This window comes from Falco punctatus, assembly GCF_963210335.1.
Source record: "Falco punctatus genome assembly, chromosome: 4".
Taxonomy (NCBI): Eukaryota; Metazoa; Chordata; class Aves; order Falconiformes; family Falconidae; genus Falco; species Falco punctatus.
Genome location: NC_137583.1, coordinates 106,311,105 through 106,329,817, shown reverse-complemented (window position 1 = coordinate 106,329,817; position 18,713 = coordinate 106,311,105). Strand labels below are relative to the sequence as shown.

Sequence of the window (18,713 nt, the reverse complement as noted above, 5' to 3'; positions counted from 1 at the left end):
TGCACTACAGTGACCTCTCTGTCCCACTGCTTTTTGTGAAAAACAGGATTGCTATTGAAATTAAATGTTTCTAAAGAGCTCTTCTGCTTTCCAAGTCAGTAAAGCAGAAGGTAATTTGTGGTGTGGTTCAAACTTCTATCAGATGAAATGATCACTATAGCAACACTTTATAACTAAAGTACTTGCTTCATATTAACTATAAATACTTGGGGGTGGGGGAACACATAAGTGTATGAGTGGAAAGCGTATTTTTCTTATAAATGCTCAAGATAGGCCTGTGTTTAATGATACAGAAATGCTCAGTTACACTGTTCTGGTGAAATTTTAAAATGAATTTGCTTAAAGGTGCAGTTTGCAGTTTTTAAAAAAAAAAAATCCCCAAAATCTGATAATTTTTTAGAATTTGTTATATCCACAATAATTCTTACCTCTCTGTATGATAATGAAATATACAAAAGTAAATTTGAGAAAACAATGCCCAATTAGTACTTGGGTATTTTGTCTGCAAGGTTGGTTGTCCATGTGAGTATTCTTTCACATTGATGGGTGAAATTCAGCTTTGTCAGTGCATCAGAACAGAACAAAATCTGTACAGCAATGGACCCTGAGAGGAAATCTTGACAGGGATATAAATATTGCATGAAACTTTGAATGGCTTTTTGCACAACTTGGATGCAATTCTCAGGACCATATGTAAATATGATCTTCAGAAATGAAAGAAAATGAAACACAAAAACGTGGACAGATGAGGGATGCGGCTACAGCTGCTTGCAGAATGCTTTAGAACTAATTCAGAAATTCCAGTTAAAGAAAACAGACATGTTAATTTACAGTTCTAGAATGGATGTAGAATCCAGAACAATGCTCGGAAGGCGTTTTTTTTTACTGGTGGTTTGTCCCTTTGTACTGTCTCAGCAGTTTAGTACCATGTGAACTCCTGGGTTCTGACACAGAATTGTAGAACAGCCCAAGTTGGAAGGGACCTCAAAAGATCACCTGGTCTAGCCTTTTGTGGAAAGGGATCTTAGATGAGATTATTTAGCACCACAGAACATCTTGTTAATGTGTACTCTGCTGGTTTTCTGGCTGTTACACTTGCATTTCATTTCTTTTAGGAAAAGTTCTTTAAAAACCTGGGCAAAGTAATTACTTTGCAGTCAAAGCATGCAGCCAAACTGTAGAACAGGGAGGGTTGTTGGGTCCTGGTAGCATGGGCAAGAGAGCCCCAGAACTCTGCTTTCTCTCCTTCAGAAAATTAACAGGATGAGCTACTGCTCAGAAGGGTAACATTTGTCACCCTTATTTTTCATGTCAAGACCAAAGAAATGTACCCTGGAGCTATAAGGACAACAAAGAAATTATCGCAGTCAGTTGACTTAAAAAAGCTGGAGAGAAGAGACAGCTTAAAAAAGAGAGATGAGAGTCTTGCTCTAGTGCTGAGGGTCATTTTACATGTTGTATGCAAATGCTTATTCTGGCTTGATAGCCAGGAGTAGTTTGACCCATTTATGTCTGTGTTTTGTGCCTTTTAATTTTTTCTGCATATTTTTAGCACAAAAAAGCCTGTTCTGTGTAAGTGGATTTCTACAAGAGCCAACGTTTACCAGCATAGCACACCTTTGCAGATATATTTTACTGTTGAAATTACTAATGCATTTCAGTCTTGAAAATCATAAATAAGGTAGTTAATCATGAAGAAGTGTCTTCTTTTATTACCAACGCACTGAATCAAATTGGATTTTATAGTGATTATATTGATACGCTTATGGAGTAGTAGTGTTGACTGGTTTTGTACTCAGGTGATCTAATCACAATACAATCTCAGTTTTAACTCTTTTTGTTGATTTTATAGCAAAAAAATTGCCCAAGAATGAACCACAGAATACAGGAGCCAACTCTGCCAGAGGAAGAGGAGTAGACCTTACTGAACCCACACAACCACCCAAGAGTCAATGCTGTAGTAACTAAAACATCAATTGCTTTAAACTGTTCTGAATATTCTTCTGCTTCCTAACTGTTAATAACCATGGAATTGGAGTGCTTAACCTGGCCCAGTACAGCTTCCAAACAACGAAGAGACTTTACAATAATTATCAATTTCATGATACCGAGTTTTCTCTTGACCTAAAATTTTAACATGCATGTATCTGCCGCTGGCTGTAATGTTTCAGCAGTAGAGGAGAAATGGAAGCGGAATAAACTTCCTTCAGTTGAAAGGTTCTAAAAATCACTTACTACTAGGGGTGTAGAAGAACTACTTTCCGTGGACCTAATTGGCCAGTTCCTGTAGCCTCAATACTGATCACTGTTACAATAAATAGAATTGGGACTTCTCATAATCCTCAATTGTGCTTTAAAACCTTTCTAGAAACAGGATCTAAAAAATACTTAAACTTATTCACAGTATTGACGCAACCAGTTGTTTCTGCAGGTATCCACTGTTTAGTTATACATTCCATAGTTTAATAATTTGATTAAAAACAATACTTGCATTAACAATTTTAAAACCTTGTGCTTGCAGAAAAGTGGAGTTTTAGTTGGTACACTGTATGTAAATTATATCAACCAAGTTAGTTATCTAAGGGAATTAGTGATAAATCAAATTTAACTTTTATTTCTAATCTGGTCAGAGGGTACAGACCAGTAAACTTAACTTTATGACTTAGGATGGTTTTGGTTTTTTCTCTACAAACTGTAAGAGCTCTTCAAGTAAAACTACATCAAACTCAATGTCTGTGACTTCTTTCTTGTTTTTGATCATTGCTGGCCATTACAGTTTGGTTTTCCCCTAAGGAAAAAAATAGTGCACTAACAATTATGTACATCCAACTTGATTTTAAATTTGGATATTAATGTACTGTAAATAGGTACTCTGCATTGTAGTCTACATTTGTTTAATACTTTCTGTAATATTTAAGAGTTGCTTAAAGGTATACAGAATGTACAGTTACTTAAAGCTAACTTTTTTCCTCTCTAATCAAAGGGGGTTCTAAGTTCTTCCTTAATGGTTAGAACAGTAATAAATGATGCTCCTGTATCTGTAACATAAGTACTGCTGTCTGTCAGTAATGAACTTTGCAACTTTGTTTTCCAAAGTACGTTTTACTTTGATCTGTCCAGTATATTGCACTAATTCTTTTAGTTATTTTCATTATATGAAATCTACCAGGTGTGTCAGAAGAGATGAATTAGTCTATTTAAATGTTGAACTGATAGCAGAAACTTGTGCAGATTTTAAATTTGCAGTAATCTGGGTTTAGCAAGGGAAATGACAGTTCACCAGTGTTTAGTTTTATATTGAGGTGCTCAGGTTTGAATAAAGTGGTTTAAAAAAAAAAAAGATGATTTTTGATTACTGTTTCTTATTGAGAGTTCCAAAAGGTTTTATTGCATTTGCAGAGTCCCAGACAAGATGTCTGATTTACTGTATGGGTCAGCATATAAGGTGATTACAAGTAAATTCATGATACAGCTAAAAATAAGCTTGTACTATATATGCTATGTCACTCCGGTTATCCTATGATAAACTTTTAAATGTTGAGGTAATAGGGTTTCTTACTGCATCTGTTTAGGAGTATAACCAAATAGTAATATTGTCTCTTGAACCTGCAGGTAATGCAGTCTTTTCCAGGTGTTCACTCATGTAGCTTGTGCTGTTGTTGTAGAGGGCCCCAGAGTGACCCTGCCTCTCCCTGCAGTTCGTGATTCGCAGTTGGCCGGGTACATTTTTGTGTCCTCCTCAACCTGTAGTGGTGGTTTAGAATTCACTGGGGATCCAATCTTTAGCAGTTCTTGACCAGTGTAACTTGCAGGTTTGTCACAAAATATCTTGGAGTCCATTTTTTCTGCCAGTTACTGACCTGAGTCCTAATCGGAAAGGCGTGCTCCGGGATCCTTTGGGGCTGTCTCATGTGTTCAGGCCCTATTGCCAGTACATTCTCTTACAGCTGTTTATGGGTGCGACTTGGACCTCTCACACAGAAAGTGTTAGTGTCTCTTCTTGCTCTGCAGTCTGTGACCGTGGCTGAAAATTGTTGCATAGATACTCTTCTGTCCTCAAGCTGTTTCACTTCTTCAGAGCCACCTTGTCTGCTAGAATTGGACTGTGTTTCTCTCTCTCAGTTTACTTCATTGTTACTGAAAAGAGACAGTTCTGGATCAGCTTGATTTTTGTGGCCATTGGTTTCCTTAGGAACTCCATCTTCACTTTGCAAATAGTTCCTCCTAGAACATTTTGGCTTATTTTGTTTCAGGTTGCCTTTCGAGTCAGTCAGAAAAATGTCTTTGCTAGAATACAGTGTCTCTATTCTATCTTGCCAATCATTAATAGCCTTTGGGTCATTTAAGTTGTCTTCAGTGAGGGGCGTCAAATACTGACACTTACACGGAGAAGTCCTGTTTTGTTGGGCACATTCATACATTCTAAAATAATGAGTGATTGTTGTTAGAGTTAATGCAAGTACTTCATTGTAATCCAAAACCTCCCAAAGCCCACGAGAAGCTAAAAAAGAAACTGACAAGTGTCATTGATGGGAACAGATACAGTATGAGGTACAGGTGTAACGGATCTTTTCAGCAGTGGATCTCTGATGTCCAAGATCCCTTGCAGTTCTCAGGGTGCCCCTCTACTAACCAGTCTGGTTTATTAGTGCTGATGTCTCCAGCATTCTGAAGTATGATTTTTCTCTTGCTTACATTAGAAGTGCTGTGCTCTTTTGAGAAGCCATGACTGTTTCTGTTTTTACTTAAGACTGCATGTGCATTACTAAAATTAGAAGGTAATATTTTGAATTACAGCATACTGATTTTTTTTTAAGATACTGCTGTTGCATTAATGGCCTCTTGCTAAGGACTGGGGCAAAAACTGGGGTCATAGCTCAATTGTCTACTGTCACAGGCAATAATATGTGCATCAGTGAATCTGGTTCTATTTTACAGCAAAGTTTTCTGTGTTTTTTTTCCCTCCCATTATTCAGAAGACTTTCAGAACTATATTATTCTGACTGCAACTAGACTCTTATGAGGAGTCTTAAGTGACATTTCATTCAGCTTAAGGTGCAGTCTGATAGAAACGTTGCACCTTGACTGGTTTTTAAGCAAGAGTGTGTAGTTTTCCCGAGATACCTTTTTTCCCTAGGAGAATGTGTGCTTTCAAAATACTATGGCTGAATGAACTCATAAAGAAGTTTTAGGTTCAGACTGTTTTTAGCAGTATCAAATTTCTAGTACCTGAAAGGAATTTGAACATCATGTAGGATTTACAGTTTACTAACATGATGCCTTAAATCTCTTCCGCTGTTAAGGGACCCAAGGGAGCAAGAGTTCTCACAGTCCTCATGAGAAGTCAAGGACTAACTTCTTTCCTTTGGTAGGAATAGGTACTTTACCTTTCCCTCAACACATCTGAAATCTGCAGGGTGAGAATGAAAAGTGTTAGAAATTGCAACACTGCAGGTGACTAGTTTTGTCAGACTTTAATGCAGAGCCGAAAGGAAAGCAGCTCTGAAACAGGGATGTGTTGTTTGAGATCCTCTGTGGCTAATGCTGGGAGAAGACCAGTTTTTTTGTGTTAGAGGAGGTTATTGGTCTGCTCCCATGTGTTGGCATTCTTACAGAAGGAACTTAGGCGGGATGGTAGCTTTCCAGACAGTAAGCTGGCTGCAGTATGTTCATTTATAGTATTTTTAATATCATCTGGCTAGACTAGGGCACAGATCTCTGAAAAGTGTTTATGAGTAGGCACTGCTTATACGGTAGTTGTATTTCTTGGGAAGTATTGGCATTGTCGGGCGTAGGAGACAGCGAAGTGTAGCCTGTGTGAAGGCAGATCTCTCTAGAATGTGATTCAGAATATCAAACAAGGACACACTTTTTAAAAAATTGATTATGGAATGTAGATGCCTTAAGTTATGCTGTGTGAATGCTTCCTTGTGCTTGCTCCCTCCTCCTTCCTCTGATTTCCGTGGAGAGCTAGAAGATTGTCTAAAATTTCCTTTGAACCATCGGAGTAAGACCACCAGCTGTAAACCTAACAAAGGGCATAATATAATTCATGTGGAACAATTTGACTGCAAGAAATAGTAAAATCTAGTCACTTCTGGATGCAAGTCTGTTGTCTGCAAACCAGGGACAGGGCAAAACAATCAACAAAAACTAGCTGACCTATCAATGTGGGACTAAATGAAGAAGACAGAGCTGGCCAGCGCCACCATCTCCTGCTCCGCTTATCTGACCATCCTCTTCAGTTGCTTACCTGGTGCTGAAGGAACATGTCTGCTTCTATGAGAACACATTCCTGGGGGGAAAATGAAGCTTGATGTTGTGCAAATATTTTTTTTGTCATACATTTGGTGGAAAATTAAGTGTATTAGATTAAATAAATGTATTTAGCAGCGGTTCAAAAATGTGGACTTTAATCATAAAAGGCTTACAGTATCTCTGATCAACTTCAGGCCTTAACTCATTAGCAGAGCTTGAGTTTACAGTACCTTTAATTGCAGACAGCATAAAATCTCATCTGGGAGGAAAGGATGGAGGCAGGTAACTAGAACCAGAAAACTTAGGTTGGGTGAATTCTCTACCAAATTTTCTTAGTTTCATCTTACCTCAAGCTCATTGTCATAAAAATGGGTTTCTTCCCCAATAAGGTGAAAACAAATACATCTGAAAATATTACAACCTTTATGTGAGTTAATACTGTGTTCCATCAAAGGTGGACTGCATCTCCTGAAAGGACATCTGAGCTAGCACTAAACTATCAGTTTTGATACCTGTAACAGTAAAGTTAACTGCAAAAATGCTTGTTAGAGAAAGTATGGCTATAGCAACAAGCATTGAGAAAACGGAGGAGAGGACGGGGAGTAGTGGACAGACCGCAGTTACTTATTCACTGTTAGTACATTATTGTTTTTAATCTGATCAGGTTTTTCAGATGTGGAATATGGTAGTTTTTTTCTTGCCTCCTGACAAAAATGAAGCCTCTCAAATGGTTTTTCCTTCCCCTACTGATGTTTGACCCTCTTGATTAATTTCAGTCAAATTTCATATGAAGAAATATGAATGAAGGAGTCTTACAGGTTTTTTGAATACACTCATCTGAGGAGGGAGGAGTGCCCACGTTGATGGAAAGCTGCAGTGTTAGCAAACTCCTTACTAATGCTAGGGAAAGTGATAGAAAAGTATTGTAGTGTTGGGTATGCTGGGATCTACTTCATAAGTAAACGGGTCTGAATTGATCTTCCATAACAACAGTAAATAGCAACCAATTTTGATTTCAGAGATAAATAATTTAGATGATCTTCATCGATCACATTTTCAGTTTGCTGGTAGCAAAATGTGGTGGCACTTAGTCCCAATGAAACAAATGAATAAAAATCTCTTAGGTGTGTGTTTCATTGACACAAGGGATTTACCAGATCTAAAATCAGAAGATTTGCAATTGCCTGCCCTAAAATGATGACACCTTAAACCTCTTGATTTAAAAAAGAAAAAAAGGGGGGTGGGGGCTTAATACTCTTACAGAGGTCACTTGTGTATTATGGAATGATTCCTAACTGTGTCTTTCACATTGGTATATCGACTTTACTGCTTTAATTCAAATATCGTACTGAGGCTACTTACCTAGTAAATGTAATGCTATTGTCTGATACCAATATCGGTTGCAAAGGAATTTATCATGTCTCCTTCATATTGTCAAGTTAAAGCAATTGCTTCCTATTATCTCCAGACACCTACTGCCAACGAATCTCTAGATTAGCTTATTTTTTCTCTTCATTGGCTAGAGGGAAAAAAATAAAAGAAAATCCTGGTGTGGAACGTACATACCTATATTAGCAATGTGCAGTAAACCAGCAGCACTTTTGGCTGTCCAGGCTGATGGACTGTCTGTGGTGTTTTCAGAATGTTTTCTCTATTCTTCCTCAGTGCCATCTGTCATTTTGCTGGGGATTCTTTCCACCAAACAGGTAACTGCTGAAGTGAACTTCAGAAACTTTATTGCTTCCCAGTCACAAAAGTCTATTCTTTCTCCAGAAGGGCTTGGAGTATGCTTTGTGAATCCATTCGTAAGTATCAGTCTTGTTAGTCTCATCATTGCCTGGTTTATCTGAGAAAATCTTCTCTTTTTTGCTGTAATCTGCCTAGATTACTGTGGCAAAAGAATCTAGAATTTCCTGTTCATCCTTAACTGTTTTTGTAGGAGGAATCCATTTGAGTAGCTGGCCAAGAAATAGAAGGAGAAGCTCTACTGCAACTGTTCCTGCAGTTGTCACACCATGAGAGCCATCAACTAACCCCAGAAAGCACAGATCTGACCTATTTCCGTAGTTGTCATGCACAATAAATGTCTTCCATGTCTCCTTGCCACGTGGAATTTTTATCTTGGAAATTGGTAATGCTTTTGTTAAAGAATTATTTACTTGTACATACTAGGACTGTTAGTATTAGCAAAATGATGATATGATGTAGGAGTGCGATTACCCCTAAGGAATTCAAATGAATAATCTGCCTGTGTGTCTCGGAATATTCAGGAGTCTTGGTCAACTTTGAAATTAATTTCTGTCTCTGAGCCAAAAGTGCTTCATTGTCAGTCTTTGTGGGCTATCGAAACCCAGCAAAGCTAGGGGCTTTGTGGTTTGGGTTTTTTTGTGATAAAGAAGGTGGTATGGATATATTGTTTGTTGACATGCAGAGCAAAAAAAGCGAAATATGCTTGGAATCATTGTTCTCGGGTGCGATTGTGACTTTCTCCAGGTGATCTTCCTCATCTCTGGAAAGTTTACAATCAGGTGTTTTTGCTTTGTCCTGAGATTTTTCCTCCCATGTCATTCTATAAAGGAGTTCAATATGTTAAAGAGTTTCATATTTTCATCTTTTAATATTAGGTAACACTACATAACCCTTGTTCTCACTCTCTTAGAAACTGAATTGCATCACTGGTGTATTAATGCATACGTGGCCAAGAAACTGGGTAACCTATGTGAGATTATGTAAAAATTGTAACTAATAACTGTTAAAAATCAGCAATAACAGCAAATTCAAGAAGGGAAATTCAAGAAGGAGGGGGAAAGGCTTATTTAAGATTAAAAAATACACCGATCTTGCGTGGGAAATATGAAATAGGGCCAGAAGCATTGGTGTACATGTTTATAATCAAATCTCACTGTCATTGCAATCAGTTTTAGTTCTGAGGACTTTTGAGTCAACTGGAAAAAAAAATATTTTATACCGTTGCATTTAGGCGCACAGAAGATTAATTACATGTATGTGGACAATATTCTATTGTTCTTGCTTGCAACTAGATCTTGCAATGTTCGTGTTCCTTTAATGTAGGATCAATTTTGAATGTGTCAGTTTCTAAGTCAAGAAAGCATAATGAAGAACAAAATGTTGTCAAATGGGCCAAGCAGTATTTGAGCTTTTAGGTGTGTGGGAAACACCCCTAGTCCTTGAGCTGCCAGACCTGTGAGCAACAGCACGCAGCCTCAGTTCTTCTCCAGCCATCAGGATGGAAGGAGGGACGCACTTTGCAACAGAGCTTGCAGAAGAGCAGCGAGGCTGAAAACGTGGAATCAAGACCAGGTACTGCGAGGACATCATCTATAGCCCGCACGAGCCTCTCTGCCTGCTCTCCTGTCTCCATGCACCTCTTTTCCCACCTCAGCTCCTTGCTCCAGTCTCCCTTACCAGCTCAGTCTCCTTCCTTGATGCTGTTTAACTATTCTTAGGTCTGGCGCTTGTGCTACAAACCCAAGAGTCAGCTGTGGAGTAAGTCCTTGTGAGACACTTGCTGATAGAGACCAGCCAGTGCAGAGGGGGCTGCCTGAATTCACCTACTGGCACGTCTCCGCTGGGCACCAGCAAACTGATGCTGCTTTCGAAATACTGTAACTTGGTCTGATTTAGGTAAAGTTACAAGAATGACAAAAGAGGCACCGCTTGATGCCGTCTCAGCCAAATTTCCAAGCCCTAGTTTAGACTGACAATCTTGGACATTCTCTATAAAATAGTTACTAGAATTTTGGTTTAATACATGCAAAATAACATATTCATGAAAGCGTATTCTCAGAAACAGCTAGACCATATTACTTGGACTTTTTTCAAATTAATCTGCTTCAGGCTTGGAAAATTTCAGTATGAACAGTTAGTGTCCGCAGTTTTAAGTTACTGAAAACATGAGGCAACCCTATTTGTAGGCAGCACTGATGATTCTACCTGTCCTTTGAAATGGGTAAGAAACCTTGTAAATACGAATATTGCTTAGGCAGCAGATGAAATGAGTTGTTTGAACGGCCGCTGTGGCCTGTAATGTGATGTACAGCTAAACCATACGGCTGCTTGTGTAACAGCCTGTCCCCCTAGATCAGCATGTGACATAAATGTACAGACACCATAGTAACACCAAATCCTGCCTGCTGTGAGAGGCTCAGCTTGCCGGCCTATACATGATCAGTCTACTAAGTATGAAAACATAGTGTTACGCTTCAGTTCATTATGTTTAGTTTAGTGTTTAGTATTTGTGTGTGTATGGGTGAGAAATACCAGACAAAAATGCATATCTCACAGGTTTTTAATGTATTCTCTCTCCTGAGATTTCTGACTTCCAGTTAATCTTTGTTAACTGCTGTTAATCCACCACCTGGGCAGACAGCAGTGGTTTAGCAGTGGAAATATCCCACAGCCACGCTGCAAGAGCAGGCTTCGGTAATTTCATCCTGCTTCAACCTCATCCATTTTCTGGGGCACTGCCTTTAAACTTGATACAGCCACACCTTAAAGTAACTTTTGCAACTGTTGTCCCTTCCAGGATTTCAGCTGGGAAGTACATTTTCTTCTCCTTCACTACTTAACGTTCATTACCGGTGGATTATAAGCTTTTCCATGATTTGTGTTTCAACCCATGGGCATTTTTGCTGTGATGACACTCGACAAAATTCCGTTAAAGGCAAAGCTGCAACCTCCTCCACCCCCAATTAATCCTAATACGTCTTAAAGAACCAAGTGCGTCTGATCAGCTGAGGTAAGTCAGTTACAACATTTAAAAAGAAAATATCTTCTGAAGAGGGCGATACAGACTATAGTATTAGCAGAGCCACTTAAAAAACCCCTTATGACGCTGTAGTGTACCTTGTCCTTGCAGAGGTGAGCTTGCAGCTGGCTACAGCGCTTAGTCTGCTGCAGGACCATTCACGGGAAGGTTTCTCGCTCCACAAGAGGTGAGCATCAGCCTCCTTGAGAAATGCCGCACCACTTAGCAGGGCAGATAAGGTGGTACGTGATTAAAATAGCAGCAAAAGGTAGTGCTTGTGTAGAGATCCCTTTCCCTTTATTTGGCGTAGTTTGAATTTGAGACTGGGAGATAGCACAAGCCTTTTTCACTGCTGTCATTGTGATTATGCACTAAGCCTGAGAAATGTTAGGACTAATATATACAGAAAATCTGGTAAGCTGGTTTTTGTCAGCCTTTTAAATACAAACCCATTTTGCATTTAGTGTATATAAACCCCCTTTGGATTAGAGACAGGAAATTGAAAACTTTCAACAAAATGTTAGTTTGACCTCAGTAAATTTAATTCTTAACATATATTTTATAGATGTTTATACCTGTGTAAGTGCTAACAAATAACAATTTCAGAGCATCAAAACAGTCCCACTTAATTACAATGTGTAAATAACCAGGGTAACCTATGTAATGTCCTATGAAGACAGGCTGAAAGGATTGGGATTGTTCAGCCTGGAGAAGAGAAGGCTCTGGGGAGACCTTACGGCAGCTTCAGTGCTTAAAGGGGGCTTATAGGAAAAATGGGGACAGACTTTGTAGTAGGTCTGTACTGATAGGACAAGGGGTAGTGGCTTTAAATTAAAAGAGGGTAGATTTAGATACAAGGAAGAACTTCTTTACTGTAAGGGTCATGAGGCACTGGAACAGGCTGCCCAGAGCAGCTGTGGATGCCCCATCCCTGGAAGTGTTCCAGGCCAGGCTGGATAGGGCTTTGAGCAACCTGGTCTGGTGGAAGGTGTCTCTACCTATGGCAGGGGGGTTGGAACCAGATGATCTTTAAGGCCCCTTCCAACCCAAACCATTCTGTGATTCTATGATAATTCATATAGAACAAGAAGATAGGCTACAACTTTTCAGTTACACTCATTTTGCTTGTAATTATTAAAAGGGCAGCCCTGATGTTAATTTTTTTATAGTATGCATACATTGCTTACGTTAATAACTGAAAACAGTGTAAAAACTAAATAAAAAATGAAACGTTACCTTTGTTGATCTCTTACGGTAAAAAGATTGACCTGTATTTCCTTTTCTCCTTGCATTTCCCTCATCAGGAGCAGATACAGGCTCATAAAGGTTTTTTGCTGTCAAGTTTAAGGGTAACAGCGAGATACCGACAGCAGAATAGACAAAGCTAAAGAGCTCTCGGCCTCAGAGAGTGAAAGATCCAATTCAGCTCTCCAGCTCACTGCAGTCTCCCTGTGCCTATTTAGGGAGCCAAAACCCAACACTGCTGTATGTTCTGAGCTGAAAATAGAAGCAGGAAAAAAAAAAAAAATTAGAAGATGTAGAAGAATGGGGAGCGAACCATAGTTTAAGATTGATTTTTGCCCTTGACAAAAAGGTACGTATTTACTGTTTGTGTCACAGCAAAGAGCCTCCTGGTCAGTGCTTAGTCCCGCTACTAGGAAGGGGAGGCTGCCCCACCTCTGCCATACACTGCCCTGTCCGTAAGAGGGGCAGGACTGAGGCAGAGCACAGGACTGCAGGCCAGGGGCTCGTATGGCAGAGGAAACCATCATCCCAGTAAACCTCTTGTTTCTGGAAACCCTCTCTAGCTGTGACACTTGGGAGTTGCTTGCTGTTTCGTATAGCAAGGAGAGGTTACTTTTTGTTTCTGCAGTTTGGCACTACAATCTCATTTTATAATTGGTGAAGGTGTCTCTAACTGAGCCTTGAGGATCCAGGACCTGGTTTGTATCCAAACAGAAGAGTCCCATATGCAGACATCTCCCCTCTGACACACGTCGTTCCTGTCTCCACCCAGAGCGTGCTTCTTCCTTTGTCACAGTCAGCACTTAACTTACGCAATCTAGTCCTGAACTCCTTCCTCCATGACACTTGTTTCTTTATTATTATAATTTGTCACATACTTGGTCATAGAAAACAGTGACTATTGTTGATGCTGAAACCAGCACTGGGAAGATGCCTGCCTGCGGGTGACAGGAGGCGGCAGAGAAGGGGGCTGTGTGATATAAAATAGAGGTCACGGCCTCCCTGAGCTTCTCATCACAATATTATCAGCCAATATGTATAAACAGGCCTCACTGCCACGCATTCTTGCTGAGTGAGCACCAGCTTCCTTGCCTGGCTTTTCCTTCTTCCGTGCTTTACTCCTTGCCCTGCCTTCCCTCTGCTCATGCCTCAGCCAGTGCTTCCCTCTCCGTATGCCCTTTGCCACGTGCCTGTGATGCCACGGTACCACAATATGGCTTCATTGCCTTCACACATTCAGTTCTGCTCCTTCCCTCCTGCCCAGTTTCCCTCCCCTCTGAGCGTGGCAGAGTTTGGCAACAGCATCTCCCCTGGAAAATTTTTTATGAGTGCATTGAACCTGCTTACAGAAACCACGGTGGGGACTCTCTTGGCATAGCCAAGACTGTCTTTCCCTGAGCTGGTGTGCCTGATACCACCAGCCCCTGCCAGGGACCCACCACGTGTGGCCAGCGGGGCTGTAGCATTTGCCATGGTGCAGCTTGATGGTGCTGTGCAGCGTATGGCCAGAGCCAGCACCCCCGCTGGGCAGGAGCTGCCTTAGTAGGTCCCAGTTTTTCATGGTCACCTTTGGCCGAAGAAGCAAAGAGCTAATATCCTCTGTGGAACCCCCTATGTAGCCTTTTTAAAACTCATCTAAGACCTCTGAAAAGCTCTTCGCCTGAAAAGACAAACTCATTTGCTAACCCAGCAGCCATGCCCTACACCTTCCACCAGTTTTAGCAGAGCTGGCCTTCTCATTTTCCAAAACCATCTGCAGAGGGAATGATGCAGAAGGAACAAGACATTGTCTCCCAAGTGAGTCAACTTAGGTGTGCACAGTAGCCTACTTACTGTATCCCCAGAAGCAATCATGCAGCTTGAAGGAAGTCTGCTATGAAAGGTGTGGGAAGAGACAAAGATGAACCTGGTGAGTCACGGGAGCATGTGGGGGGCAGAGCCTGCCTTCAGGACTTGGGAACACTCCCACCTCTAGGCCTGATAATAGGCAAGAAAGAAGGAAGTGATTAATAATTAAAATAATTATGGAATAAATTAAGATAATGTCTCCTTATTTATCTTAATTGTTGTACAAAACTGGAATATTGGGATTCCAGGCCCACTGGTTTTGTGTCATCCTATAAAGGGGAAACAGTCCCCATCATTAGGTCTTAGGTGACAGTTACAATTTGTGACACTGTCTGCTTGGACAGAGCTGGAAGGAAGCATCAAATTGGGAAATGGCAAAGCAATGGCAAACCCAGCTCTTTCTACACTCCAGATATTTTGGATCTGTTCCTGGTAGATGGTGGGGCAGTGGTGGCAGTTCGTAACCCACTGAGAGCCTGCGTGGAGCAGAGATGCAGAGCATCGAGTGGGGACGGCAAGCTCGCTGGCCTTGGCGTGGGAGGGGTGGTATGCGAGGTTTTGGGGATCCACAGAGAGAACTGTGGAAGATCCATGAAGATACCATAACTGTGCCTCCTGCACTCTCCTTCCAGCGGCACCCTGCCCCCTTCCCCACAAACCCACATCTTGGGTTGCTGCTGTACTGGAGTTCCTCTGCTTTTTTCAGCTGAACGCACCACAAGTATAGTTGGTCTAAATGGAGGTTTTTAACCTATTTTGTTTCTGCAGCGTAGCCAAGTGGTTAGCTGTGATGCCTGCGGTTGTGTCCCTGGTTCTCAAGTTTCGAGGTGCTCTCCCGTACGGATATGGGGAAGGCCCAGTAGTGGGCTCACATAGTCAGATGTGCTTAGGCCAGTGTAAACTCATCTTCAGAAATAAAAGGGGTTTTCTATGCGGAGTTTTATTCTCTAAATCGGTGTCATATCAAAGGTGCTGGTCAGCAGCTGCTGGGGTGCAGGTAGCAGAAAGGAGGTCCCTTCTGTCCCACCCCCTGCCAGCCGAGCCTGTGCCAGGCGCCCAGGGGTCTGCAAGGCTGCCAGCACCAAGTGACCTGCCCTGCATGGGGATGGGGTGTTAGCAGAACTGTCAAAGCATGGGCAAAGTGTGCTGCATGGGATCCCAAAGAATTGGGGGAGGGAATCTCTGCCATGTATTAAGTAGCAGCAAGAAGAGAACAAGATGTGAGAGAAAGGAATAAACAAAAAAAAAAAATTGTAGGGAGGCAGAAGAAATAAAAGGTAAGGGAAAAACAGATAGTACATCCCATGTTTGCGTAAAGCAACCCAGAGCTCTCACTGCCGTGGAGAAATGCAGTGTGAGCCTATGTAGTGACTGCAGATGACTAAATAACTTTAACAAGCAGCTTCTGACGCTGCACCGGCGAAAGCAGCACGTGTCCTGTGCTGCATGAGCCCAGCCTTCAATGTTCTCACTTGGTTTGTGTTAAATCAAAACTCCAGCTGCAGTCAAAAAGGGCATCCTCTGGGTAAGGAGTGAATGAAAACTGCTAAGGGCTCCATCACCAACAAGAAGTTCATGTTACTGAAACAGCCGTGAGTGTTGCGGTGACATTTTCTCCTTTCCTTTTTTTTCGCATTTTTTTCCCCTTTAAAAACTGGGTAATTGGTGTGTGAGGTTCCCTCTAACAGACAAAGGCCTGGTGGGAAGGTCTGCCATCTGCATTATTAAAGTCACATGTAAGCACCATGGGAAACCGACAAGATGCTCGAGACAGCATAACGAACAAAACTTCTGTACTGTTAATATTTCCAGTGATTCATAAAATATTGATAGCAGTCCTGAATGCGTGGTGGCCAAGAGGGAGGCCACTTCACCCACAAGGAATGTACTAATGAAAGGACACAATAGGATTTTATACTTGGAGAAACTCCCTGGAGGGGCAAGAGCTCCGCTTTTCACATTTGCATTGAATGGCAAGAATAAAAACAGGTGGGAGAGCAGAAAGAAAGTCCCATCTTAAGCAAAAGGAGAGGGAGAGGGCTGGGTTGGGTTGGGCACACTCGCTCCCAGCAGGCTGGGAGACAGAGATGAGGGGTACTGGCGGGCTCCCAGGCTTGGCTGTGGGCTGGAGGTCCCTCTCAGAGAGGCAGCTTTTGGCATTAGGCTGCTATTAGTTGAGTCATTCTTTAATGACCAGGTGACCGAGATAGGGCCCAAAAGCCCTAAATGGCAGCTAGGTATTAACCAGGCATCAGGCACACCCCGAACTGCATTTTAACTTCCTCCTTTCTGACTCGGCACGCAACCGCCTCCTTGGCTGGAATAAGGCACACGGTCTTGCATTTGAGCCTGCCGGGTGTACACAGCGAATTAGGGCAAGAGCAACAAAGTGAGATGCACATCTCCTGGGAGCACTGGCTCCGAGCAGGCACCTCCTCAGGGCTGCCTGAGACCTGAGAATCACACGAGCTGGCACTCGTGTCTCATCCAGCTCCTGGCTTGCTTAATTTGATGCAGCTGATTAAACTTCCTGAAGTCACCCGGCTACTCACCTGAGCTTGTGAGCAGAGCAGGCAGGCAGCTCGGCTCGCTCTGCTCCCACCAGCGCGTCCTAAACACGGGGTTCAGAGTCAGTTAGACTTGTGCAAACCCACTGACATGTCCCCAGGGACAGAAACTGAGAAACGTGGCCAGGGTTTTTCAATGTTTTGACATTGAACCTAAATTCATATTTTCATAGTACATGTTTAATGATGAAAAATAAGCACCAGAGTGATTCTCTTGTGCTCAGAGTTATGCATGCATTACAATTGGAAAATTAACGTGTGCTTGCTTGTAAATGCAGTCAACAGAAAAAGCCATCTTGGATATACAAAATTGAGAATGATATGCATACACTCATATGACAAAGCATAAATTTTTTGGTTTTTCCTACTGTAGTGTAACCTGTCATGGCCCAATTACACTTACTGGAACCACTACAAGTCAACGCAACCCATCACAGTCCCATGTTTCCAGCCAGAAAATGATCTTTTCGTTCCTTATTCTTGTCAAAATTGTGAACGTAGTATTTTACCCGTCACTGCAGCAATTTATGACAAAGTCAAGTTTGGTTTTTTTTTTAAACAATGTATTTGCACAGAGTTAGAATGAGAGCAATTATTTAAATCAAGCTTAAAGTTGAGGGGAAAAAAGAAGACTTACCTGTTTGCAGCTAAAAAGTGATTTCTTTCTAAGCTGCTCCTAGCTGGCAGCAGTTCTGCATGTGTCGTGAAATTAGTGTTTATAAATGTTACTATAGTAACTGTATCCGTAGCCACAGGTTGGTAGGCTTACTGTTCTGGTTATCTAGTGAGCAGCAAGGTGAAAAGGAAAAACAAGAGATACAGTATTGTAAGACAGCCATGCTCGTAGGGATTCAAGAAGGAACTGCAGTAACAGTGGGTTTTGCTTTGACCCTAACCAGTGCCTTACTGAATGTATTACAGCCCTGTTTTTCCCATTAGACCCTCAAAAGCACACCATGACATGTAAACAAATATTTGGGCGTTTAACCAAAGTCAGTATCTGCTTCGTAACAACTTTCATCTTTTATTTTTACTGTAAAGGAAGTAAAAACTTTCCTGGTTTTTAAGGACCTTGAAGAGTAAGGTGGTTTGCCTGGGCTGGGATGCTGTGAACACCCACCGGTGCAGCTTCAGACATCAGCGCACACTGAGTGGCCTCAATAAACGTCGGTGGAGTTACTCACCTGTGTGAAAACAGTAAACGTGTTTTCGGAACTGAAACTCGTAATTCATTTACATGCAGGCGTGCAGACTTAATTCTGGGTTAAATATCATTAGCTTCCCGTTTGAAGAAGTTGGTGATTTGGAAAAAAAAAAAAAAAAAAAAAGAAAAGAAAGAAAAAACGTATTGGGGGATGTGAAGGCTACATCCACTCCCAGAAAAAACTAGGAGTCTGCGTTCAGCTATGGACGTTAAGTAGTCCATAGGAGCCAGTATGTCGTTCCAGACGCGCTCTTTGCTTGTAACATTTGCTACCGAGGAAGAGCAGTGGGAAAGCTGAAAGTGAAAGTAAGCAATACCAGTTTCGTTTTCAAGTCCCAGGGCAAAGTAGAAACTTAACGGGCATAAAAAAATGCATGCGAAAAGCTTCTTGTGTGGCTCTTATCAGACAGCGGCTATTTGTTGTTTTAAAACACGATTCAGACACTTCAAAAAATACTCTAAAAAAAAAAAATCATTGTTCAATTTAAGAGAAAAATGGGTTGGTTTTTTTCCCCCCTCCGCTTTGATTTGCTGCGAAGCTTGGGGCAGCCGCCGCCGAGGGCAGCGGCTCCTCCACCTTAACAGTCCGTCTTAAAGCGGCGGGGACGGCAGCAGCCATCTTACGGGTCGCTGTCACCGCCGCGGGGAAGCCCTGAGCCCGCTCCCGGGGCCGGGCGACCACAGCCCCGCCGAGCCGGCGGCGGAGCCCTGGACACCCCTCCCCCCGCCCATGAACCCCCTGTCGATTTTAAACCCCGACAAACCGCCACCCCCTTTCCCATGAAAATACTCCCGCGATCTATTCCGTTCTTTTTCCCTATCA

The 18,713-nt window shown here is 41.8% G+C and overlaps 2 protein-coding genes across 3 annotated transcripts in view; one reads left to right on the top strand and one right to left on the bottom strand.

Moving 5' to 3' along the window:
• The window catches only part of RAB5A (RAB5A, member RAS oncogene family), an 18,260-nt gene extending 14,920 nt beyond the window's left edge, over positions 1-3,340 (top strand). For both annotated transcript variants that reach the window (XM_080386438.1, XM_080386437.1), the window contains exon 6: positions 1,853-3,340. In XM_080386438.1, the coding sequence (XP_080242564.1) occupies positions 1,853-1,968 (116 nt within the window). In that variant the 3' untranslated portion in view covers positions 1,969-3,340. The remainder of the gene's footprint in view (positions 1-1,852) is intronic.
• PP2D1 (protein phosphatase 2C like domain containing 1) lies at positions 2,654-18,713 on the bottom strand. Its single transcript, XM_080386439.1, is given in 25 exon segments — positions 2,654-3,586; positions 3,589-3,675; positions 3,678-3,852; positions 3,856-3,867; positions 3,871-3,902; positions 3,905-3,941; positions 3,945-3,998; positions 4,001-4,046; positions 4,048-4,118; positions 4,122-4,507; positions 4,510-4,586; positions 4,588-4,616; positions 4,618-4,765; positions 7,821-7,909; positions 7,913-7,976; positions 7,978-8,006; positions 8,010-8,138; positions 8,142-8,343; positions 8,345-8,384; positions 8,387-8,414; positions 8,417-8,502; positions 8,505-8,588; positions 8,591-8,696; positions 8,698-8,827; positions 12,263-18,713. Coding segments are annotated over 25 exon segments (2,283 nt in total). The 5' UTR covers positions 12,349-18,713; the 3' UTR covers positions 2,654-3,530.